Consider the following 26107-nt stretch of genomic DNA (forward strand, 5'->3'; position numbering starts at 1 on the left):
GAGCGTGTTTGGCTATAGACCAGAAGGCGAGCTATATGCAGAAAGAAAAATGCAGTGTAATGATTTTATTAAATGAATTCAAGATGATATTTTAACTTAGGTTTTTACTATTGAGGAAGTTAAAAATGGCAGGGGAGAACTAATGAGTCTCCACTGTTTATGATAGTTAATTGTTTTGAGTGTAACGGATGAATATTATAAACTGACTTTGCCAAAGATATAGGCCGAGGTGTCATGGGGGAAGCAGAAGAGAAAGACATAATCTTTACTTTCCATTTGATTTGATCATAATCTAGCCGGAAATCATGGCGCTAATAATAGTATAGTAGTAACAGCAAATGCTTATACAGTAATTACTCTGGGTCCATGACTGTTCCAGCTGCTTTAAATTTATAAACAATTTACAGCAACCCTGCTTACTTGGTGAGGTAGGCAGATACCTAGATGTGATAATGCCATACACCATGAGTCCCTAATTGCTCTTAGAGTTTGAACAATGCCTGCTTGTTCTAGCAGAAACGGCATGGGTGGTGGACAGATGTGGCTTGGAATTCACGTAGTGTGTCTGCCCCTAAGTACAGATAAAATTTTGGGCTTTCACTGGAGCTCTTTGCTATTTAGTTTCAATAATACCAACCTTCTTCTGTCTTTTAAAATGCACATTAAAGGTGTGTGTAAAACTTTTTTTTGGAGTTAGCTCTCTATAAATATAAAGAAGTTTTAGTTTTAGGTGAGGGGATTATGAGATCACTCATAAAGAAGAAAATAGCTGGTCTCCAAAAGATTTCAGTAAGAAAAATGGCAGACAAAGTTATATGAGAAGGAGGGAGCAGCAGGTGATACAAACTAGAAGGGACAAAGTATGCTATTTATAGTGAATAGTTCATTTTAATTGTAGTAAAAAGGAAAGGTGGGAGGAAGAGGGGTGAACCTCTGATCTGGAAAGAGAAGCATATTATTTGGGGCTCCTTAGACCACGGATTGGCAAACAACTGCCTGCCTGTCTCTGGACAGCTCAAGAGCTAAGGAAGGTTTTACATTTTTAAGTGACTGAAAAAAATTTTAAAAAAGGGTACGTGAAAGATAGAATTCAGCAGACTTCCGTGTCTGTAAATGAAGTGTTACTGGCACACAGCCAAGCTAGTCCATTACCTGTGGCCAAGGACATGGTGCCTGCAAAGCCTAAATATTTACTATCTGGTCTTTACAGGGAAATTTTGCTGACCACTGTCTTAGTTATAATGCTTACTGTTTCAGTCCTAAAGTTCATCATCCTTTGATGGCAATACATTTCAACAACCCTATCTGATAGCTTAGGAAAGAGTATGTCCAACAAGCTGCTTTCTCTTTCAGCATCTCTGACATAGATATCACTTGACAGATGAAAAAGCAACTTCTCTGTGGCATCTGTAGTTTGGGTCAAAGTGACAATAATTGGTTTCAGGTTCTTTAATAATCCTACATATTTATTTTCTTGTGAGCTGCAGCTTGAACTGTGTTTTGGTCAAATTTCCAAATATATCTAGTCTCCAATGCTACGTAGTTTCAAGTATTGAATAGAATCTGTTTAGACATTACCTTTATCTCCTTCCCTTTCCTTCTTCTTTGTCTTCCCCAGTTATTATTTTAACTTCTTTCGCCGAGTATAACCTTGCTCATTAAATCTAATAGTTATGGAACGTATTGCTTTTGTAGAAATCAATAAGAGAAACAGGAATTAACATTTTATTGCAAAAGCCTTTTCTTCAATTTGCTTAACAGTCCTATCTGTCACACCACACCCTTCTTTGCAAACTAGTCTGGCTGATTCCGGTTTGCTCTGAAAATCATTTTGTGTGGCACTTCCTTCCGTCTGGAACCTTGATTCATAGGCTTTCATATGAATTCTTTCATTGCTCGATTTTCAGAATAGCTTTTAGGCAACCAATCATCACGCGTGATCCTGTGTTTCTTTATGACTTGGCAGCATCCAGATGTCTTTACTGCATGTTGTTGCCTTTTAGACACATTTAAAAAAAAACAAGTTGCCATAAAATAATTGCATTCATTTGTGCAGTAAATGTAAATTATTCTTTCATAAGTCAGTCAAACTTTTACTTGAATACAGAAGGACTAGCTGTCCCTTTGGTAAACCGGAATGAATATCTTAAAAGTTGTGGTTTTGGACTTCCCTGGTGGCACAGTGGTTGAGAATCAGCCTGCCAATGCAGGGGTCACGGGTTTGATCCCTGGCCAGGGAAGATCCCCCATGCCACGGAGCAACTAAGCCCATGCACCACAACTACTGAGCCTGCGCTCCAGAGCCCGCGAGCCACAACTACTGAGTCTGCGTGCCACAACTACCAAAGCGCATGCGCCTAGAGCCTGTGCTCCGCAACAAGAGAAGCCACCGCGATGAGAAGCCTGCGCACTGCACCAAAGAGTAGCCCCCGCTCACTGCAACTAGAGAAAAGCCCGCGTGCAGCAACGAAGACCCAACACAACCAAAAATAAATTAATTAAATTAAAAAAAAAAGTTGTGGTTTTGAGTCAGTTGAAAAGGAGATGGTAAACAGGGTGTTTGGTTTTTTTTTTTACATAGTCTATCTTACATAGACACATAATATATAAAAGTAATATTTCTCTCCTAATTTATCAGTTTTATAAATATTATAAGAACAAACTGAGGGGATTCCCTGGAGGTCCAGTGGTTAGGACTCCACACTTCCACTGCCGAGGGCGCGGGTTCAATCCCTGGTTGGGGAACTAAGATCCTGCAAGGTGCATGGCGTGGCCAAAAAGTAAAAATAAAAAAGACCACAAACTGAATAGGTTCATATTCATGCTATGTGTGAGTATGTTTAGAGTGTCTTAAGTAAATGCATTTAGGTAAATAAGAATGCTTTGTTTTATTTTTAGCAGAACCCAAATTAAATATCGGATTACATGTATAGGCCCCAGAAAATTATAACGAAGAGGTCAAGTTTCTTAGAAGAGGATTTGCAGCACAATTACTTGAAGAGCCTTTTCAAAATACATATGCTTGTGACTCATCCTGGGTCTGCTGAATCAAAATCTTCTTGGAAGGAGCCAGGAATGTGTTGGAAAGTTCCCGAGTGGTTCTGATTCTTACCTTTGGTTGAAGACCATTGGGGTAGAAATATTTTTAGATAATAGACAAAAAAAGGTAGCCTCATAAAAATACCACTGAATTTATTAATAAGGTGCTGTTTATGGCACTGTATAGCACGTGCCCCAGGATTTTCATGTGAGACCTCAGATAAGAATTAAAACTTGGTTTTCCCACAGTAATCATATGAAGTTTTTTATAGTCAAGAAAAACAATATACCTGGTTCTTTCTTCCTCTACCTCCCACTTCAGCCATCTGGATTCTCTGGGGCAAAGGTGTAGTTCCGTTTTGAGGCTCTTGAGGCCTGGATAGCTACATTCTAGCTTTTCCTAATTCATTAAGAATTTATTGAGTTCTTTCAACGTACCAAATTCAGAATAGGCAATTCTGGGAATGCTAGTACTGAACAAAACAGTTTGGAGCTTACAATCTACTAGATGAGACAGCTGTTAAGCAGATAAACATTTGAGTAAAGTGCTCTCTGGCCTAGATATTGTGAGCCTGTTTTGAGTATTGGTTTATGTATTTTTCATATATAATAAAAGAGATGAGCCATGGAATCTCTTCATGTCCTATTTATGTGGAAACACACATATAGTATATATTTTTATATTTTATATATATGTGTTATTATATTTTATATAAGTGGTATGTACATTTTGTCATATATATAGCATATATAGCAGACATACGCCCATACACATGATGGATAAATTTAGATTACAGTTCTCAGCAGTACATTTTAGCCCATTTTTCTTAATGCTTTTTAATTAAATAACACGTAAAAATGACAAGTAAATTATGCTTTATATGTGCTAGTATTTCTACTGGTTTCTTTCTGAAGTTTTTGTTTTTATATAATTAAATGTAACAAATATTTTGGGACAGTTTTTTAGTGGTGAGATTGAGATTGAAAGTCACAACAAGCTGGGACTCTCTGTACCCCTTGAAGAAAGAGAAGCATGTGATTGTCACAGACAAGTTCTACCTGTTGGGCATAGAATTCTTTTTTTCACAAATGGTGCTTCATTAGTACAACATTGAATTGCCCTTACAATTTTTTAAGCTACCAGATGGTTTGACTTGGTCACTGTTTTTGAGAAAAGTGTTAGCATGTTAATCCTGTTGAAAAGTTGCAGAATGGTGATTCTAGAATATAACTGTCAACTCTCTAATACAAATAGAGACAGAGAGAGAGAGACAGTGTATACTGATGGCAGAATACTGAAGACAGAAACAGTGGGTGCTTCATCAAGAAGAATCAGCTATGTGTTCAGGCTGTATAACCTCGATATGCCACCTCTTCTGCTACAGCTGCATTTGGAACACTTGAAAGTTAAGGATTGTAAAGGAGTCCCCCAAATCAATGAAAATGACCTTGTAAATGAGAAATTTAACGGAAAGTTATATTTTTCTTCCTTTTTAATGTGCACCCCTGGATTCTGCAGTTAAATTACATGCTTCAAGAATACTACCTTGAGGTCCTCTCGGAAAAGATTTTAAAATCATAGCAGTTGTCATTGAAATAATGTTCTAAAGACCTGCATTTGCCCATGCAATGTACCGCAGCAGAGTGGATTAAGTTAGCTCAGATGTACTTACCACATTGTCTGTGAGCCAGAAAGCAGCAAGGATTCTGATTGGCATTATTATTTATTACTTTGGAATGCTGACGGTGCATTTTCCTGGCTGAGTCCATACTATGCTTATTGACGTGCATGAATGAAAAGGCTCTGCTTTGCCGTAATTTAATTTTCCTAACAACTTTCTTTATAGGACTTGGATTTTGAAGCCAAAACAAGTTACACGCTACGGATAGAAGCAGCAAACAGAGATGCCGACCCTCGCTTTCTAAGCTTGGGACCGTTCAGCGACACGACAACCGTGAAGATAATTGTGGAAGACGTGGACGAGCCCCCTGTATTTTCGTCACCCCTGTACCCCATGGAGGTGTCGGAAGCTACCCAAGTTGGGAATATCATTGGGACCGTAGCAGCTCACGACCCAGATTCTTCCAACAGCCCTGTGAGGTAAGAGCTCATTGCTCTCCTCTTCTGTAATTTTGCAACAATGTGCCTTTATTCACAACTCATGTCTCTACGTTATGATGCTTTGGGGTCATAGCTAACAAAAACCAGTTTTGTATACGTATTGAGCCATAGCTGCAGAAGTGAAACAACATCAGAACAATGCAACATTTTAGTAATTCGAAAATGTGTCTCCTGATTATCCAAGGCCATTATTGTGTGGCAGTGTCTTTAGGCACCATTGTCATCCACAAGCAGAGCTGATGTGCCTATTCAGCCAGTTATCCTGAGCTCTTTCAACACAAACTGTGTTCAGAGAGAAAGTGATGCATGTCCTTGTTGTAGGATAAATGCAGATGTTAGAAAACTAATTTTATAAACAATTTAAATTAGAGGTTAATTTTTCAGCAACCCCTTTTGTATATTGGTCTATATGGATAGTATATGTTTGTTAGTTTATTAATTCCACTTACAAAAAATAAAATAATACCATATCTCTATATAAGGACTATTTAAAAATGTCTTTCAATAGTCCTGTAGAGAGAGTAGACACATCGTTATAACCAACTCTGTAGTACTAACAGAATGATGATATGTAAGCGTTTCAAAATATCACAACATTCCATTTCACACTTTTTACTATAGTTTTACAATCTGAGCGCTACATGCATGTTTTTGTATATGCATGTATTTGTGTGTGTGCATATGATAAAGCACGTCTTTTTTTTTTTTTTTTTGCGGTACACGGCCCTCTCACTGTTGTGGCCTCTCTCCCGTTGCGGAGCACAGGCTCCGGACGCGCAGGCTCAGCAGCCATGGCTCACGGGCTCAGCCGCTCCGCGGCATGTGGGATCTTCCCGGACCGGGGCACGAACCCGTGTCCCCTGCATCGGCAGGCGGACTCTCAACCACTGCGCCACCAGGGAAGCCCATAATAAAGCACGTCTTTTTAAGTAAATATTTAATAATATTTAATTGAGTATATAGAACATACCAGAAATTACATTGTATTTCATGTCTTAATTTGGGTTCGTAAGTAATATTTTTCAGTGTCATGGTTTGGATTTTGATTACAAAAGCTAACAACAGATCTAACTTTTAGATTTAACTGATATTTAATGTTGCTAAGTGCTTCTGAGCTAACTTCTGAACTAAGTCTGGGCATTGCTTACAGAGTATCAAGAAAAATATCTATACATTAGACAATGACTTTTAGTTAAGAAGAGCTCATATTCATTTTTCCTCCTAAAATAATAAGCCAATTTAGGCTTATTACTTATATAAATAATTACACACATTTAATAATATTAAATATTACTTTATTATTTATATGTAAATAATAATCATATATATGTGTGTGTATATGTAATTAGTACTCTCCTTTCCTTCTCTTTTGTTTGACAGTAATATCATGGCCTAGTAAAGAATTGGTATAAACCAATTTTGATTCCAAAAATGAAGTCATACTCATTGCTTCTCTGTCTTTACAAGAAATTCAGGCTATATGGAGGCTATCTTACTCTTAATGCAGTGGTCATAAACCATTTCTAAGAATGTAGCCTTCTGTGCACTAGAATATCTGTGGGTCACAGATGTACTCAGATGGAGTAAGCCTTCGCCTCCTCCCTGTAATAGCCCAGGCTTCATTGTCAAACAGCTCCCTGCCTTAAGCTCAGCTCCATCTACCGAGTCCTACTGATGTGCACAAATGTGAATTTGGGTTTTGTTATCGCATTGCAACTCTAGTGACATACTTGTCTCCTTCCCCCCAAGAACAACCAACCACAGTACAATCGTAGTCATACATCAGCTACTCAGGGTAGTCTGACTTCTGCTTAAATCACTTAATTTACTGGGGAGAAAGAGAGAATGCTTTCATGAAATTGAGGATCTGGGAAAATAAAGAGACACACTAATATGTATCACAATTCAGTACTTCAGTGAGTGAGAGGATTTAAGAAAATTTTGATTTATGGTATTGATATTTTAATCTTATTTTTAAATTTTTTTCTTTACCCATTTCCTGTGTATTATCCTGTTAAAGCCTTTCAGTGTAAATATCTCACTTTTAATAATATTTTATTTGGAAAAAATGCAATGTTATATAATAACTTGGGGAAGGAGAAGGGAGAGTAGGACCCAGTGGGTAGTGACTTGAGTTCGAGGGGAAGTGAGTTCTGTGTCTGCTCCCTGAAGCACAGAGATAGAAAGGGCCAAAGGCTGCATTCTGCTGACCTTGGAGGTGAAGATCTCTGTGACTTCCATCAATGAAAGAGCAGCTGGCCAGCGCTGTATTTTTACCTCATTTTTATTTTCTTAGAACTAATCAAGGTGACCTTGAAAGTTCAGGTTAGTACCTCATACATCCTTTTCTAATCTCTAAGTTGCACAAATAGGGAGAGATTTTGTTCAGAGTGAACTGAAATGTTGTGTGTGTGTGTGAATATTTCTTTTGCTTTTGTAAAATGAATTTCTTGACTTAGGCTTAATGCTTGTATTCTTGCAACATTTCTTTGCCTTGCACTATTTTTCATAAGGTCAGAACAATCACTCATAGCTTATTTGTTTCTGAATTTGTCTCTCACATATTTCTCTTTTCCTATCCATTTATGATCTCTTATAAGAGGCCAGCCTCCTCGTTGTGTAGTTTGGTGAGTTGATGGGTACTCCTAGCAGTGACATTCTCTAGAAGACTTGTTCTCTTCCCAGCACTGCTGTTTTCTGAGTATCCTAGGGGATGTCACTTAGCCTCCTAAGTTTCCATATAACCCAGTAAAAAGGAAAAGCAACACTTAATCCCTGCTTTGTCCCAAGGTTTTTGAAGATTAAGTGAGAAAGGGAAAATAACAGATGCTTTTAAACTGTCAGTCATGACTAAACTATTAGGATGTACTATCATTGTACATCGCTATTATTATAGTTTATTGTTTTCATGGCATTTTTATTTCAAGGTCAATAAAAATGAAGAGAGACATATTTTACAAGCAACTGTATTGGCAATCTGTATTGAACGTTGGTTTGTATTCACATATTTTCCAATATGTAGAAAATATTACATAGTCGTTTAATGGACATAAACATGTATTTGCATTGGGCACTCAAGTAACTATCAAAATGTAAGCCCTCTTAACAGAGGCCAGTGGAGGAGTAGATCACACAGTCTGCCGAGGTCCTAGGAAACGTGAATCTCCAGGCTGAGATGGAAGCTGAAGACTCTTACAGTTGTGAGCTTTGCGCTTCTGCACCTTTAAGAGTATCGTAGTTCTTAAAGGAATGGAAAAGCAGTATTTGTTTCATCGTTAAAATTAGCCCAATAGTATTTGAATTGTAAAAGAGTATGGGAGGGTGGATAATTAGTGTTTGAATTCATTGACATTCTTTGTAGTGTAATACTGAAATCTAGCATATGCCATTTACATTTGGAATATTTTCTGATATATGGGGCAAGAGATTAGAATTCTAGAAAGAAATACATGTACTTGCCTCCAGCAAGGTAAATTGAGATCTTCTTCCCATATGACCCATGCCTTGCCTAGTTTTTTTTTTTTTTTTACCTATTCCATTAATGTACCAACCCAAACCTCTTTGCATCTGCCCTTTCCTTAAAAGAAGATGAGGGCATCTACATTACTGTTGGAACCTTACCAGTTGGTTCCATTTGACTGTTTAGAAGTATAGCAGGGCTTCCCTGGTGGCGCAGTGGTTGAGAGTCCACCTGCCGATGCAGGGGACACGGGTTCATGCCCCGGTCCGGGAAGATCCCACATGCCGCGGAGCGGCTGGGCCGGTGAGCCATGGCCGCTGAGCCTGCGCGTCCGGAGCCTGTGCTCCGCAACGGGAGGGGCCACAACAGTGAGAGGCCCGCGTAACGCAAAAAAAAAAAAAAGAAGTATAGCAAAAGTAGATTGAAAGATTAAATGAACCCGGAGCCCAGCGGCTGGCCAGAATATAACACCTTTGTGAACTGGTATGTCTTGTTACAGCTTGCCCACTATCCGGAGGGCTTACCTGGCCCGGCATTTCATGTGCACTTTGCCGTCCTCTTTCCTGATATGAAAATTAGAAGCCAAAGCTGGAAATTAGGTAATACTTGAGATTACGTAGAAAAAAAAAGAGAGATTTTTGAAAGCAAAAGTGGGTAATTGAGGGCCGGCATGTTTCTGGCTTTGTATTTTTTATGCAGTTGCCTACCATTTCATGTAAAATTTGGCCCCAACTACCAAATATCAGGCTCTATCTATTGAACTTGGAAGGACAGATTGTGTTCCGCTGATTCTCATCATTTTTCTGAAGAGTAAAAGCTTTGCTTCTGTGTTTCTCATCAGTAAGATGGTAAAAACTGTAAGCACAGCCTAGTGTTCAGAGGACTTACTTCTTCATGTCAGCATCCATAGACTGATCAGTGAATCAACATACATTGATTAAAAACCTGCCTTGTGCACAACACTGGGAAAATACAGGAAAAACAAAGATGAATAAAACGTTTCCCCTCACCTCAAGGAACTTACAATCTGGCTGAAGAAATAAGATTCCATAAGAGTTAAACAATACAAGGGGAAAAAGTGGCAGCTCCGTCAGAGGGTAAATTGTGAGATAAATACTAATCACTCCAAGGTGATTGGACATGAGACTTCATTTGAAGGGGTGTATGCATGAGCTGGACTTCGAGGGATGGCAGGATTTGGACAAGCCAGACGTAAGGTCTGTTTATGTTTTATGTAGTTATATCCTAAGAGTCTAGTGCTGTATTATGAAATCAGCACATTTATTTCTGTAGGCAGCACAGCGAGCCCAAAGTCCCTGTGGTTAAAACAGCCAATGAATTGAAACATATTATTACAAATAAGATCAGATTTGAAGAAGGGTGATTGAGAAGTAATGGAGATCATCTTCAGCATTTCTAACAATCCAGATACAGAGCTAGCGTTGTATTTATGTTCAAGGATACAAGGATGATAATAATATTCACCTGCAGGCTCTTTTGGCATTCCTGGTATGGTATGTCCTCAGAAAAAAGGGGATAAAATAGTATCGGATATTACATTACGTAGTATGACTAGTCTGAGCACATGTGGGGTGTTTGAATAATTCAGTGTGTACTTTAAGTGGCTTGTATACATGCATGTATTTGTACATATTATTTTAATCTAAATTATGTGAATATCTCACAGAATTAAAGGGAAGGTTGAACAGCCAGTCTTCAGAAAAGAGAGGAGGAAGGTTTCTCTATAAATACGAGCAGCAGGAGTGAGCTGACAGTGTCTTCTGAACGTGGCAGTGGATGCACCACTGGCACCTTTTTTTCCTCATGGCTCTGTTTAAGGTTCACATTTCTTGGAAAGTTTTTTTAGTCCTGTCTTAGGACACGTGTCCATCTCTTACCCAGGAAGTTCTGGGCATTTTCATGGTGAGTCCCATCAAGATTGCATGAGATTGGGAAGGTTGAAATCCACAAGGGCGAATTGAGTTGCCATTATCAGAAGAAGGGGGTGAGGCTGCAGACAATGGCACCTCTAAGTACTGAACTCAAGAGCTTATTTTGAAGTAATTTATTTCTCATTAGAGCCCTATAAGGCCAGCGTTAACGTTCCGCTGTTATAAACAAACATGACTCCAGTTAGAAAATGTGGTTCTAGGATTTTAGCAAGTTCGGTATCAAAACCTGTACACTGCTTGTAGCAACACACACACACACATGCACACGTGCATAAATTTCTTAAGCGATTAAGGTTTCAACTCAAATGATTCAGTTATTTCTATTGATCAGATTTGTCGGCGTTTATTACGTTATCTTTTCCATATAGGGAGTAGCATTTGTGTTAATGTAGCCCACTCACCTTCATACTCTATTTGTGATTATCAACATGCATAGCCATAGCTGGGTGATACGAATACTGCCTGTGAATACGGAGAGGGCCATTTTAGTCGATCCTCACAGCTCATTGAACAGCAGCACTTGTAACTACAGGCATTTATTAGGGGATTGATTTTGTTTCAGATGCACAGAACACGGAGGATATTCAGATGTATAAGATGCGGTCCCCACTTGTTATCTAGCTGGAGGAGAGATCTTAGGCGAAAACTTATTTAAAAAATCCAGTGTTAAATCTGGAAATGAGAAATCATCTTGTAAAATTTTCTCATTTTGCAGATAAAGAAACAGAAGAGTACAAATGGCGAATGAAAAGCCCAAATTAGTATGGTAGGTTTGATGCAGGATTGTGGCTATAAATGTTGCCCAGTCTGTGGTTCGTGGTGGTGCAGCACAGGGAGCTGGTAGTGAAGTCCATGGGCCCTATGTACTGCAGGCTTTCTTAAAAAGGCTCGATTTCTGAAGTAATTGGGAAGGCTTGGTGCCTTACCAAGACAGAGGATTGTCTTTAAGGAGTTGTAGGACTACAGTAATTGGAAGGAGGAAAAAATAGGAGTAAAGAAGGGCCAACACGAGGAAAGGCACCCCAGTGGAGATACACACCATATTGTCATTTAATCAATTAATACATCAGTGTAACTGTCTTAGAGTTTTGGATAGAGCAGTGGAAAAAAAAATGAAAAGAGGCTGAATTCTAGAGTTGTAGGTAGTAGAGACTAAAAGCTCATCTATGTGCGATGTGATATATACTGGAAAGATGGTTCAGACACACGGTTCTGAATCCTGGTTCCATCAACAACCAGCTGTGAGACTTTAAAGTCCAATACTGAAATACAGCAATAATGGTACCTGCTTGCCTTAGTTAGAAATTGTGCTTGGCTGGTTGAAACAAAGCTTAACGCTAATGACTTACCAATGAGAAGTCTGGAGCCAGGCAGTCAAAGACTGACAATTTGGCAGGATAATGTCATCAAGGGCTTGGCTTCTTGTGTCAGGCACTCATCACCTCATATTTACAAGATGACTTTTGGGTTGCTGTCCATTGTGTTCATGTCCCACATGAGATAGAGGGGAAGGGGCAAAAATCAAATGCCAGTTGAATTAGCAGCTCTGTCGTCTCCTTGAGGGAGTTTTTCAGTGATGCTCAACACAACTTTCTTTTGCATCTCATTTGTTAAACCTTAGCTATAAGGACACTGCATCTACAGGGAGGCTAGCAAGTGTAGTTTTTCAGCTGGACACATGGTTGCCTCCAACGAAAGCAGGGATCTGTTAGTAAGAACTAAGGGCAAGTGGATATTAGGCGTGCAAGTAAAAGTCTCTGTCACACATGACCTTACATAGCTGTTTGAGGATTAGGAAAAAATGTATATGTTTTACATTCTCAGTATATTTAGAGGGAGGGACAGGTTGATGAATCTGCTTTTGGATATTCTGAGCTTTAGTTGAAGATGTTGCCGGTATCTGGAGTAGTTTAGGAAATCTCAGAAAAAGGATTGAGGCTGGTTATTGAGATTTGGAGGTGTCTGCATAATAAGTGGAGAGGGCAGAAGCTTTAACTGCTGGTGCTGCAAAAATATGGAAGTGATCTCTTTCATTGGTCACTCCAACATACAGTGCAAGAGGTCAAGTATTTTAGGTTGTAATGTATGGAAACTAGAGGGATCGTTGTGAGTGCACACCACTACCTGCAGCAGAAGTTGCTTTAAAGGTCACTTTGGGCCATGATTAGAGAAGCACCAGTCTTTTTCTTTCCTGTTCAGCCTCTAATTGATTCAGGCAACTGTATTTCTCTGTCCTTAAGCCAGTAGATCCGGAGCTGCAAAGAGTGTGCTTCTCCCAACTTCTTCAGAACCCTTTCTCTCTTTTGGCTCACTCAGCCCTCCCAGATTCTAATTCAGAGACAATTTCCCCCGCTCACTCTAAAAAGTGCCCATATTTTCTTTATTTCTCTTGGTTAAGGATTTTTTTTCCCCCCTTCAGGTAACTTTATCATTAGCTAATGTCTCACACATAAATTCTCGCTTTTTGCATGTCCAGAGGGGCTGGTAGAAAATAGGGAACCCCTTTAATACTGGGGGTATCTCAAGTCCTTGTGATTAAGAAATACAATAACCACTGTGACTATTTTCCATGGTTTGTCTACTCCTGGTCCTTGCCCAGGTTTCCGCCTCTTCTCAAGATAATTCCTCAGTCTCTTCCCACACCTGTCCCAGTTTCCTTCATTGAGAATAGCAATTTGTTGGTTTTCTCCTAAATACTTATTATAGATTGCTGCCTTTCAAAATATTTTGTTTATATACTGTATTTCCTGAGATAGAGCGTCGCATGCAGGTCCTCCAGATTAATTGCTGAATGTATGAATGAGTGAAAGGGAGACATAAGAATATCAGAATAATTCACAAAATACCAAATACATATATATGAGGCTATTTAGTGAAAGCTAAGTAAGAGTTATAACTATTTAAAAATATACTGAATTGTGGTAAGCATTTCATGTTGTATGTAAGTCAAATCATCATGCTGTAACCTTAAACTTATATAGTGCTGTATATCGATTATATCCCAATAAAACTGGAAGAAAAAAGTTTAAAAGAAATAAAAAATAAAGATACACTCAAGTTATAAGTGGAAGCTACAGAGTTTATGATTTAGAAATAATTAATATTTGGATGATAGAAACTTTGGTGTCCATTGTTCTCAAAATTTATAGAAGCATAGGTGATAACTATATCCCCAAAAGATATAGGGGTTTTTCTATGAGGTGAACAGAAGTTGGAGATATTTAACATATTAAATGAATTCTCAAGTTTAATATCCTTTATTCGAATGCTGAGAGTTTTGATACTACTGATAATAGAGGCAAATGTTTTAGTTATTGATTTTAGCTCAGTGGGGGATTACATGAACTCATTAAGACAGATATATGCCAAGTTCAAGGCCTTTTTGCTTTGTAAGAATCTAAAAGTCTGTTTTTTCCTGAATATACAAACATTACCATAGTAGTTTGAAAAAAATGAACAATTCAGGCTTTTAGTACTGGCTCGATTGATGCATGAGTGCATGGGTATTGAGTTACAATCTTCATGTCAAACGTTAATATTAATTATTCTATTACCATTGGATTATATATATATCCATAGAATATATATTTATACATATAATTAAATAATTATATATGTATAATCGTTGCATACATAGAGAATACGTTAATACTATGAAATACTGGCATATAGTGTTTTGACTAAAGCAACATTTCAGAGGAGAAAATCTAGGTCTTCTATGTAATTGAGAATTAAAGTCTATTTTTAACATTAAATAAACTCATTTCTTGTTTGCAGGGCTGTTGTGTGGGAAGTAGATTGTAGACAATAAGAATTGAAGTATGTTGATAAGGAGTAAAAAGATGCAAAGTCTAGGCTAAAGTAGGCGGTAGCTTGGAATATCATCTACCGTCAAGTACTATTGACAACTTGGATGCAGGGACAAGAAAGGAAAACAAATCTAGGTTTTTAGTTTGAGTAAGCAAGTGACTGGTAGTGTCATTTGCTCAGGTGGAAACGCGTGAGGGAGGAGGAGGTTTGGGCGTTGCTAGGAGACAACATCGGTCTGGGCATGTTACATTTCAGTGCACATTGTGTATTTATGTGGTTCTACTAAGTAATTCAGTACGTAAGTTTGGTTGGCCAAGGAGATTTTATATAAATGTAGGTGTCATCAAAAATATAGAAGTGAGTTAAGCTATAGGACTCTGTAAGTTGCAAGGAAAAGTGTTTTTCCAAGAAGAGAAGGGAATCCGTGGGAAAGGTTTTGGGGGAGTGCGAGTAGTCAGAGGTCTCAAAGGGGAGGGTAAACTAGCCGAGGTGACTGAAAGGAGCAGAGAGTGAGGTAGGAGAACAACAGGGAATACGTGGTATTAATAAAGGCAGAAGGAGAATGTGTTTTGAGGAGTCGTCAGTGGTCAATTGCGGTAAATTTAAATGAGATAGAAAGTAATAAAAGAACAGAAAAGTGAACCATGGATTTGACAGTATGGAGGCCAACGATGAACTTGACACAAATGGAAGAAATTTGTTTTTTAAAATAGAAAACACACATGTTTTTGATTCAAAAAACGCTATATAGATGGAAAGGGATCCAAATCCCAGGAAAAACATTCTTGAGGTCAGCAGATAGGATGGATAGCTCAAGTAGAATGGTTTGATTTTGATTTGAATAAAGACACTTAGCTACAATAAAAGGATGCTAAGTAGAGGGTATGGGGAAACTCAAGATTTATTTTTCCTCTCATATCTCATGTAGCACAGATCCTGGAGGTGAGGGCGAGTACATTTTGTACTGCCTTTGCCATTTTCAAACTATTTAATTTTCTTTTCCCTTTCAAACTCTCAACTCTTTTGTAGAATGCATCACCATACTTTACTCAAAATCTTTCATGTTGCTAGCAACCATCAAATATATAGTAATCACACTGATTTGTTGAGGATTTTAGTGTGCAGATTATTTTATTTCTCCCCACCGTCACTTTTGGCTTCTCACTTTCTTGGTCGTCTTGGCTTTAGTGATCTGTTTCTCTGCCTCAGTTTTGTCATAGATTCTTATGAACATAGCCTTGGCTTGCTAACTCTCATAGATACACTACTACTGTTGAAAATCGACTTCAGGCATCTCATTCTCTGTCAGCTACTTCCCACTCCAGCAATTCTGCATCCTGGTAAAGTCCCACCACCGATTGGTGCTACCAGAATCTTCTCGATGTCAATCTGCCTTCCCTTATTTCCTCAGTTCTCTCTTACAAACTTAGAGACCGTGGACCTTCATTATCATCACTCACATGTTGGTACCCTTATCCTCCTAACCCCCCTCTCCTCTCATTGTCCATGACTGGTTAAACCCAACCCTCTCCTTTTTATGCATCTTCGAATACTTAGATGAGAACAAAGCAAGACAGACAAACGGAATGACTGGGTTTACATTAAGTCAATGGACATAAGTCTCAAAGGGGCAATCCACGATGCTCAGCTATTCCATTATATTCTCCCTAGTATATGCATTTTTGTCTCTTCTAAAAAAAGAATTTTCTCTCCTCCTCGAACCACCTTCTCCTCTCTGTCTCAGCTGACAACCTTGTCTCCTATGCCATCAAGAAAACAGAAGCCATCAAAAATAACTTTGTAATATTCTCAAATACCTGTTGCTGCACGAAAACAATATTTATTGATCTGTGGTCAGTTTTTTTGTAACATTTTCCTATGCCTTCTCTTTCAAGTTTCTTGCATCTTTTTATATAGCAGACTAGTGGTAGATGATTTGTAGTTGAACTACTACGGAAACAGAATACTTTCTGAAAGTGGGTGTGTTTATGTTTGTTCATTTGTTCATTTGTGTAATTATGTTTTTAAATGAGAGTCCTTATTTCACCCACCTAGAAAGACAAGGGCATTTGAAGACAGTCATTAATGAGGGAAGGGTGAATTTTGTATATGAATCAAAAATAGCATAATTGAACAAGAATACGAGTAGAGTGGTAGTTATTTACTAATATTTAGATAGAGATATTTTGAGAAAATCCTTTACATGCCAAAATATTTATGTCATTTGAGGCATTCTACTTTTTAAAAAATTTTATTTTATATTGGATTATAGTTAATTTACAATGTTGTGTTAGTTTCAGGTGTACAGCAAAGTGATTCAGTTATACATATACATATATCCATTCTTTTTCAGACTCTTTTCAGAATATTGAGTAGGGTTCCCTGTGCTATACAGTAGGTCCTTGTTGATTATATCGTATATGTTAATCCCAAACTACTAATTTATCTCTCCCCCTACATTTCCACTTTGGTAACCATACGTTTGTTTTCAAAGTCTGTGAGTCTGCTTCTGTTTTGTAAACAAGTTCATTCGTATCACTTTTTTAGATTCCACATATAAGTGATATCATATGATATACATCTTTTTCTGTCTGACTTACTTCACTTAGTATGATAATCTCTAGGTCCATCCATGTTGCTACAAATGGCATTATTTCATTCTTTTCAATGGCTGAGTAATATTTCATTGTATATATGTACCACATCTTCTTTATCCATTCCTGTATTGATGGACATTTAGGCTGCTTCCATGTCTTGGCTATTGTAAATAGTGCTGCTATGCACATTGGGGTGCATGTACCTTTTCGAATTATGGTTTTCTCTGGATATATGCCCAGGAGTGGAATTGTTGGACCATACGATGGTTCTATATTTAGTTTTTTAAGGAGCCTTAATACTGTTCTCCATAATGGTTTTACCAATTTACATTCGCACCAACAGTGTAGGAGGGTTCCCTTTTCTCCACACTGAGGGGTTCTGCTTTGAAACATGTCTGTGGAACCCTGGTCAAGGCCCCTGAGTGAGCAATATAAAAACAGAAAGGTTAAGACCAACCTGGTGTTATTAAAACAAAAGATGTTTCTAAGTATACGTGAATGGGTTAGATGTCTACATATGTTTCATTTTAGAGGGACCTCTAATCGTGACCAGGGCTACTAAATCTGATGAGAATGTTTTTTAGGAGCCACAGTTTGGAGTTTATAATGGCATATTCAAATCCACTGTGAAGATAATTATACTATTGTCTTTATTTTGTACTGTTGGACAGAAAAGCAGAGATTACTGACAAGCAGGTTATGAATCAACTGGAACACTGGTGAAGTTTTAAACTAGACATATTTTATGTTAGTATGACAGATTGTGGAGTCAGCAGAATTTGGTGATTGGCTGTGCAATTAATGAAATAAATTCAGCAAATTATAATCAAACAAATATTGAAGTGTTTGGTTTTTTTTTTAATATTCAATTAGGTATTCAATTGACAGAAACACAGACTTGGAGAGATACTTCAATATTGATGCCAACAGTGGAGTTATTACAACAGCCAAATCTCTGGATCGAGAGACAAATGCTGTTCATAATATCACAGTCCTTGCAATGGAGAGCCGTAAGTTGTAAGGTTTAACATTAAATTAGGATGGAGGACATTGAGAGTGGAGAATGGGTTGACATGAGTTTACAGTTTCGACTTGAATTTTACTAGGTGTTTGTTTGAATTCAGCAAAATTTTGAAATTTTCTAATTTCAAGCTGCGAAATATTTATATTCTCTAACTTTATTCACTAATACTTACAAAGTTAATGAAAAGAGGTTACCATAAAATAATGGGCCCGAGTTACCCTCAGAGGGCTTCTGCTTGTTTTGTGGTCATACTTTGTGCTGCATTTATGCTGACATGGGGCTGGTCCCATAGTTTACAAAAAAATAGTAAATTGATCTCTAACCAAGACACCCAGATTTCTACATTTTCATATGGAACTAATTGTGGTCCTTGATAAGAAAAACATTGAGAGAACAATGCATAATTATACTGTGTGCATGTTATATACATATGTAATAGGTACATAATATATACACATATTCATACAAAAATCGGCGCTAGCATCAAAGAATATTGAAATTCCTGCCTTATTTATCACTGTGTGTGTGTGTATGACATTTGTATCAGAGTTTCCATTGCTCCCTTTAAAGTCTACAGTGTTGTGGTTCTAGATTTTATTCAAGTCTTAGTCATTTCCTTATTAGATTGTGCTTTAGAGAGGCAAACATTTTTGGTTGATTCTAATCGTTTTAACTATGAGTTTCCTAAGTAAGATGAGGTTGGAGTAATAGCTTTACTCTGAGCACAAGCAGACCGTGGAGATATTGTGGGTTCGGTTCCAGGCACCACAGTAAAGTGAATATCACAATGAAGGAGTCACACAGATGTTTTGGTTTCTCAGTGTATATGAAAGTTGTGTTTATACTATACTGTAATCGGTTAAGTATATAATAAATAGCATTATGTCTAAAAAAACAATGTTTACACTTTATTTAAAAAAGACTTTATTGCCAAAAAATGCTAACTGTCATGTGATCCTTCAGCAAGTTATAGTAGGAACATTAGGAACATCAAAGATCACGATCACAGATCACCATAACACATATGATAATAATAATAAAGTTTGAAATATTATGAGAATTACCAAAATGTGACAGAGACACAAGGTGAGCAAGTGTTATTGGAAAAATGGGACCAATTGACTTGCTCGATGAAGGGTTGCCACAAACCTTCAATTTGTAAAACACAGTATCTGCAAAGCGCATTCAAGTGAAGTGCAATAGAACGAGGTGTGCCTGTAAATGATAAAACGTTTTCCCGTTTATTAGAGAATCCATCTCAGATAGGAAGAGGCTACGTGGCCATCACTATACTTGACATCAATGACAACGCCCCTGAATTTGCCATGGACTATGAAACCACCGTTTGTGAAAATGCCCAGCCAGGCCAGGTGAGAGTCTCCAGAATGCCACGCTCCTCGTTCGTGATTCCTTTAAAGATGCCCAGCGGCGGTTGCCTTTGAAATCCTACCAGCTTTAAGATAAAATATAATCAGCATGTTTCAGGAAAACTCACGCTTTGATGTGTAGCATAAACTAATAGTAAAGGAACTTTCAAATTCTGTTTAATTGGGATGATGAAAATTCCTCTGGAAGAAAAGGTAAACGCTGTAAAAGCCGTGCTAAACGGTTAAGGGCTTAGGCTTTTTTAAGGAGAAATACAGCATGTTAAGCTCGATTGGGCCGCTTCCCACATTACACAGCGGGGCTTAAGTACCTTGAAGTTGTAAGAATTGGGTGTAGTGTAATCTTGTGGTTTGGTCTACTCATCCATATTCTCCGTGTCCTGTGATGTTTACTGACATGGTGTAATAAGTTGGTACAGCTTGTTTCTGAGGTTCACAAAAGTAAATTCAAATACGAATCTTGAAAAGGACATGATTCGGTTTTCAGAGCCCTTTTTAGATTGGGTTCATATTAGTACACCTGACACCGCCACCTGCCCCTCTCCTCACACAGCTCAGTCAGGAAGATGGTATTTATCATGTGTCCTGCCTCACAAAACAGCCGAGCACACCAACATGCTTTCAAGTTTTACATTCTCTATTCCTAGGTTATCCAGAAAATCAGTGCTGTCGATAAAGATGAGCCATCCGACGGACACCAGTTTTATTTCAGCTTAACAACGGATGCGACGAATAACCACAACTTCTCACTGAAAGATAACAAAGGTAAGGTATAATTTTTTTCGTCAGAGGAGGCAACAGGTAGAAGCTTTCTAAGCAAGTACTTTTTCTCACTCAGGAATGCTGATTATGTAATTTTTTTTTCTTCATACCAGCGAGGACATTAATTAAAGGGCAGTGAGCCCCTTAAGTAATTTTTACCTATGGATTTGCTGTCATGAAGAAGAAACTGCTACTTAAGTCATTTTAGGCCTAAATCCAAAGAAGGGGGGAAGCAAGATCCATCTCTCTCTGTCTTTTCTTCTAGACATTTGCTTCCTTACTTGTATACCAAGCTCTTCATCCAGAGTATCTATGGATGGTTGAGGACCAGCTAAATGCCTTAACAAGGATTATACTACCTAGGCATAACCTGAGAGGTTAGGAAAATAATTGGACTTAACACATTTCAACCTAAATCAACTTTGACTTAGTATTTCAACGCCAACATCAGTTATCGTTTTACTTTTAACATAAAAATAAAAGTAATCCATGCAAATAACAAATATACTCTTTATGCAAAGAAATATAAAATTACAAAAGAAGGATTCCCTATCATCCCAAATCCCGTTTCTCTGCTTCAAAGATAAACACCCTTAATCAGTTTTATAAATGTCGTTATAGAAACATTATTACAAACACCTACAGGTAGATTCTGCTTTTGCTCAATTATATAAGCATATATATATACTTCTAGACATAGAGACAGTATACAGATAATTGTAAAAACTTTCAAAGGAAGCATGAGAACTTGCTATCTATTGTCTAATTTTGAATACATTTCTCTCTCTCTCTCTCTCTCTCTGTATAGAGAAAGGAGTATACCCCAACAATATAGGAAATGTAATTCTTCAAGTTTGAATGTGTTACTCAGCTTTCAGATAAACACAATGTAGAAGTAAATTTGTTAGTTAAGTCTGGCTTATCTAAAAATACTTGCTTTCAGGAGATGGACATTATAAGTGCTTTTGCCTGAAGTCACCACTTATTTTACTGCAGGAAATTCAACTTTGGCCTCAGAAATTCGATCTGAAAATAATACATGTTTCCGATCCCACTCTCTGCTAAATGAGGATACTGTCTTTTTCCTGTAGTAACATAAAAGGAAGCACATTCTCTGTGTGGGTAATCCCAAACTCTCTGACTTAATCATAGTTGGAAAGGACAGTCCTCAGCATTTGCATTCATCCAGCACAAATGCAGAGAGGGGAGTTTATGATTTTCCCAAGAAGGGTCTGAACGTTTCCCCCATTTGTTATCATCCAGTACCACCATGATTGTAGGACAGCACAGGCACTAAAATGGCTGGATTTCCAGGACATTGACACAGCCACGCAGTTGAAAGATTTCCCCAAGGGCAAGCCTAGAGCCCCCTCATCTGTGGGAATCTTGGAGGAAAACATAAGAAATAGGAAGAAAGAACGTCAGTTCATCCATTGACTTCCATTTTAGGAAGCACATACAGAACATGATGAATTTTATGATCTCTTTTGTGAACATTATGTTCCTCAACATGGGAACATTGCTGTAAATTTAAAAATCATATACATCAGATATTGGGCATTTTAGCATGTGCTCCTCAACGTGTCGTGCGTGTGTGAGATTTGATGTCAGGCATGTTAGGTTACAAATCAACAACTCTGAAAAAACTTTGTGTATCAAATCATAAATATGTATAACATCTGAATGGTTGTAAGGCAAAGACTAGGTGTGTCAAGGGTACAGAAACATACTCAAGACAATATGCTTCAACGACTGCATGTGTAGTTTTTTAACGAACACTCTTGAATTGAATTCATACATTTTAAAATAAAAGATTTGTTTACATAAAAACCTACCAGCTGGAATCTGAAAACCAAACACTTTTCTTCCTACTACATTTTATAATTCCAGTCTCATGTGCGCTTGCTGTTCTGTGTTGTTCGAGACAGAACAGATTTCAGCTTGCTCTTTCATTATTGTTCATTCTTTCATGTCACTGGATAAAGCACACTGGGTAAAACTATGGTCCTGGTGTTCCTTCTTTTCCATTATATTTTCATTAATTGCTCTAAATTTTAAAATCACATAAATTCCATTATTAATAATTAAGACAAGTTAACTGAACAATTGTTAGCAGATTAAAAAATCTATTTCTGATACAGAAATCACAGTTGTGTCATACAGACTTATCACTGTTAAGTTTCGTAATTACCATAATAGGTTAGATGAAACAGAATATTGAATATATTATAAATTAAACACTAATGACCTATTTTATCACTGACAAAATGTTTATATACATGGTGTTTTGGTAACCCTACGTACCAGTATGGATTTTTAAAAATTACACAATAATTCCTCTTTTGAATATCTATGCGTATTCATTTTAATTAAAACTAGAGTGGCTTATTTTACTTACTTCTATATTGGGCTTGGAACTTGTCCAAGAAAAGATGGATTGGAAATTTCACCTATGCTATCTGATGATGATGCAAAAATACTTAACCTGTTCATTTTTATTATCTTCTTTATAAGCATGTGTTTTGAAATGTTAAGATTAGTAAAAAGGTATATGTAATTTTTACAAAGTTGCAGGTAATGTAATAAATGATGTATAAACATTTTCCCGTTCAGTTTTACTTTATAACTGTTTCTTTGGATATAACCATATAGCATGACATAAATGTATTAAAATGTATTCACATGAACCGATATTTGGAAATACAGCTCTCTGTCAAAAGAAGCTGAGACTGACTTAAGTCAGATAAAGTTTTTTTTATTTAGTTATTTTTTTTAACATCTTCATTGGAGTATAATTGCTTTACAATGGTGTGTTAGTTCCTGCTGTATAACAAAGTGAATCAGCTATACATATACATATATTCCCATATCTCTTCCTCCCTCTTGCATCTCCCTCCCCCCCTCCCTATCCCACCCCTCTAGGTGGTCACACAGCACCAAGCTGATCTCCCTGTGCTATGCGGCTGCTTCCCACTAGCTATCTATTTTACGTTTGGTCATGTATATATGTACATGCCACTCTCACTTCGTCCCAGCTTACCCTTCTCCCTCCCTGTGTCCCCAAGTCCACCTCTACGTCTGTGTCTTTATTTCCTGTCCTGGCTAGGTTCTTCAGAACCGTTTTTTTTTTTTTTTTAGATTCCATATATATGTGTTAGTATACAGTATTTGTTTTTCTCTTTCTGACTTACTTCACTCTGCATGCCAGTCTCTAGGTCCATCCACCTCACTACAAATAACTCAATTTCGTTTCTTTTTATGGCTGAGTAATATTCCATTGTATATATGTGCTACATCTTTATCCATTCATCTGTCGATGGACACTTAGGTTTCTTCCATGTCCTGGCTATTGTAAATAGTGCTGCAGTGAACATTTTGGTACATGACTCTTTTTAAATTCTGGTTTCCTCAGGGTATATGCCCAGTAGTGGGACTGCAGGGTCGTATGGTAGTTCTATTTTTATTTTTTAAGGAACCTCCATGCTGTTCTCCATAGTGGCTGTATCAATTTACATTCCCACCAACAGTGCAAGAGGGTTCCCTTTTCTCCACACCCTCTCCAGCATTGTTTGTTTCTAGATTTTTTTATGATGGCCATTCTCACCTGGTGTGAGATGATATCTCATTGTAGTTTTGATTTGCATTTCTCTAATGATTAATGTTGTTGAGCATTCTTTCATGTGTTTGTTGGCAATCTGTATATCTTCTTTGGAGAAATGTCTATTTAGGTCTTCGGCCCATTTTTGGATTGGGTTGTTTTTTGATACTGAGCTGCATGAGCTGCTTGTAAATTTTGGAGATTAATCCTTTGTCCGTTGCTTCATTTGCAAATATTTTCTCCCATTCTGAGAGTTGTCTTTTCGTCTTGTTTATGGTTTCCTTTGCTGTGCAAAAGCTTTGAAGCTTCATTAGGTCCCATTTGTTTATTTTTGTTTTTATTTCCATTACTCTAGGAGGTGGGTCAGAAAGGATCTTGCTGTGATTTATGTCATAGAGTGTTCTGCCTATGTTTTCCTCTAAGAGTTTTGATAGTTTCTGGCCTTACATTTAGGTCCTTAAAAGTTTGGTGGGACAGAGTCCATCAGAAATCTTGTGTTCCATGCATTTGCTTTCTTTACTCTAGACAACACAGCCTCAATTCTCACCAGGAGAAATGGCTTCCGGAGACAGGAGCAATCTGTTTATTATCTGCCAGTCTTCATCGTGGACAGTGGATCACCTTCACTTAGCAGCACCAACACCCTCACCATCCGTGTCTGTGACTGTGATGCAGATGGGGTAGCCCAGACCTGCAACGCCGAGGCCTACGTCCTCCCTGCTGGCCTCAGCACGGGAGCCCTGATCGCAATACTGGCCTGTGTCCTGACGTTACTGGGTAGGTACTGTTTGCAATGCTTGCTCTGTAAGAGCAGTCACACCACCATAGGTCAGAACTTTTTTCTTTTCCTCTTCATACCTTTTGAGAACATATGCAGATATTCTAATCCATGGTATTTGGGTCACAGAGCAATCTATGATCACTGGCCACACTTTCCAGTGATAACTCAGAAAAATTATCAATTTCATTTTTTTAAAAAGTGAAGATAAATGGCTTATGTTTAAAATTGAATTTTTTCAAGATTTTTAAAACATTTACTATATCTCCCAGCTGTTTGCTTTAGAATTCCAGGAACTGTATTAGAGCAAAGAGAATTTTTTCTATGTTGCTTTGATAATATGCTTATTTTAGAAATAATGGCCTTGGGTGGAATCTATGATATTTAATTCCTTAAGACATGAACACTCTTTATATTAGTCTCTATTCTTGGCTGTGTGTTTGAAATACATAATGAAAAAAGACCAGTGAATATGGGGGCTTAAAAAAAAGAAATGATGGCTTTACATCCTACCTCTCTTAAGATTTAAGGTGGGTTTTATAATTATTTGCGAATCTTAAAAGGTTGGAAATTTCAGCAGTGCAAAATTTCCCAAGAAGAATTTACATTTAATTGTACTTTTCCATGATTACTTTGTTATGTGGTTAGGTTAGATTTATAACTCATTAGAATTGCAGTTTTATAAGAGATTATGCAGCATCCTTTTAAAAATTGGGAGGTATCCAACATGGGCATTGGGTAATGGGTTTATTCCTTTACATTCTGTGAGGGCAAAGTGTACCTTCCTACAGCAAGGACAGTAAGCATTTAATTTTGCATCTGAGCCTGTACTCTGTGTTTTCTTGGGGTTTAATATAATTTGTAAATTCACTTATATTTTTGTAAATGCAGAATTTAGCAATGGGAGTCATAATTGTATAATGTTTAAAAACAAGATTTATGGAGTTCGATAAAACCTAGCTTTTATGACTGCCTCCAATATGTACTAGCTCTTCACCAGGAAAACATTACTTCTTCTAAGGCTAGCTTCTTAATCTCAAAGGGGAAAAGAAAAGAACTAGACTCATACGGTTGTTGTGAAAATTAAATGAGATAATTCATGTGCCAACCATCTAGTGAACACTGAGTAAATTTTAAGCATTATCAATGAAGCAAGTTCTCAACGTATTAACCAAGCTAAGACATACTCACTAATACACTATGTAAATGATCTCATAAAAATGGAAGTTATTATTTTCTATAACTTCAGCTAACCAAATAAATCTAGAAGGAAATAAACCTTTTTTCATATAGCTTCACATAGATTGCCAAAACTTTTAGAAATTCATTAGAAATGGCAAATAATTCCCAATTAAAGTCTAATTAGAGTATAAGGGACTAAGTTGAAAAATATGGAACCATTGCAAAGTGCTTATTATTTCTCTATCAGGTTTCAAAAAATATTAATAAGAGGTAAGTTGTGTATTTTATAGTAGCTGGATAACCTAGATGAGAAGATAAAGATTTTCCTTTGTGGTGTTCTTCTGTTTGTTTTTTAATTTTATTGGTATATAGTTGTGTTAGTTTCAGGTGTACAGCAA

General features: G+C 37.4%; 1 protein-coding gene across 1 annotated transcript in view; it reads left to right on the top strand.

The window, feature by feature from the left end:
- CDH7 (cadherin 7) overlaps nt 1-26107 on the top strand; it is a 112743-nt gene that overhangs the window by 69863 nt on the left and 16773 nt on the right. Inside the window, exons 6-10 of the mRNA XM_022584315.3 lie at nt 4887-5140; nt 17854-17990; nt 19253-19374; nt 20037-20154; nt 24275-24526. Of these exons, the coding sequence (XP_022440023.1) occupies nt 4887-5140; nt 17854-17990; nt 19253-19374; nt 20037-20154; nt 24275-24526 (883 nt within the window). The remainder of the gene's footprint in view (nt 1-4886; nt 5141-17853; nt 17991-19252; nt 19375-20036; nt 20155-24274; nt 24527-26107) is intronic.

This window comes from Delphinapterus leucas, chromosome 14 (assembly GCF_059928025.1).
Source record: "Delphinapterus leucas isolate spDelLeu-1000000601 "Yukka" chromosome 14, BTC_Dleu_Yukka2, whole genome shotgun sequence".
In the NCBI taxonomy this organism is placed as follows: domain Eukaryota; kingdom Metazoa; phylum Chordata; class Mammalia; order Artiodactyla; family Monodontidae; genus Delphinapterus; species Delphinapterus leucas.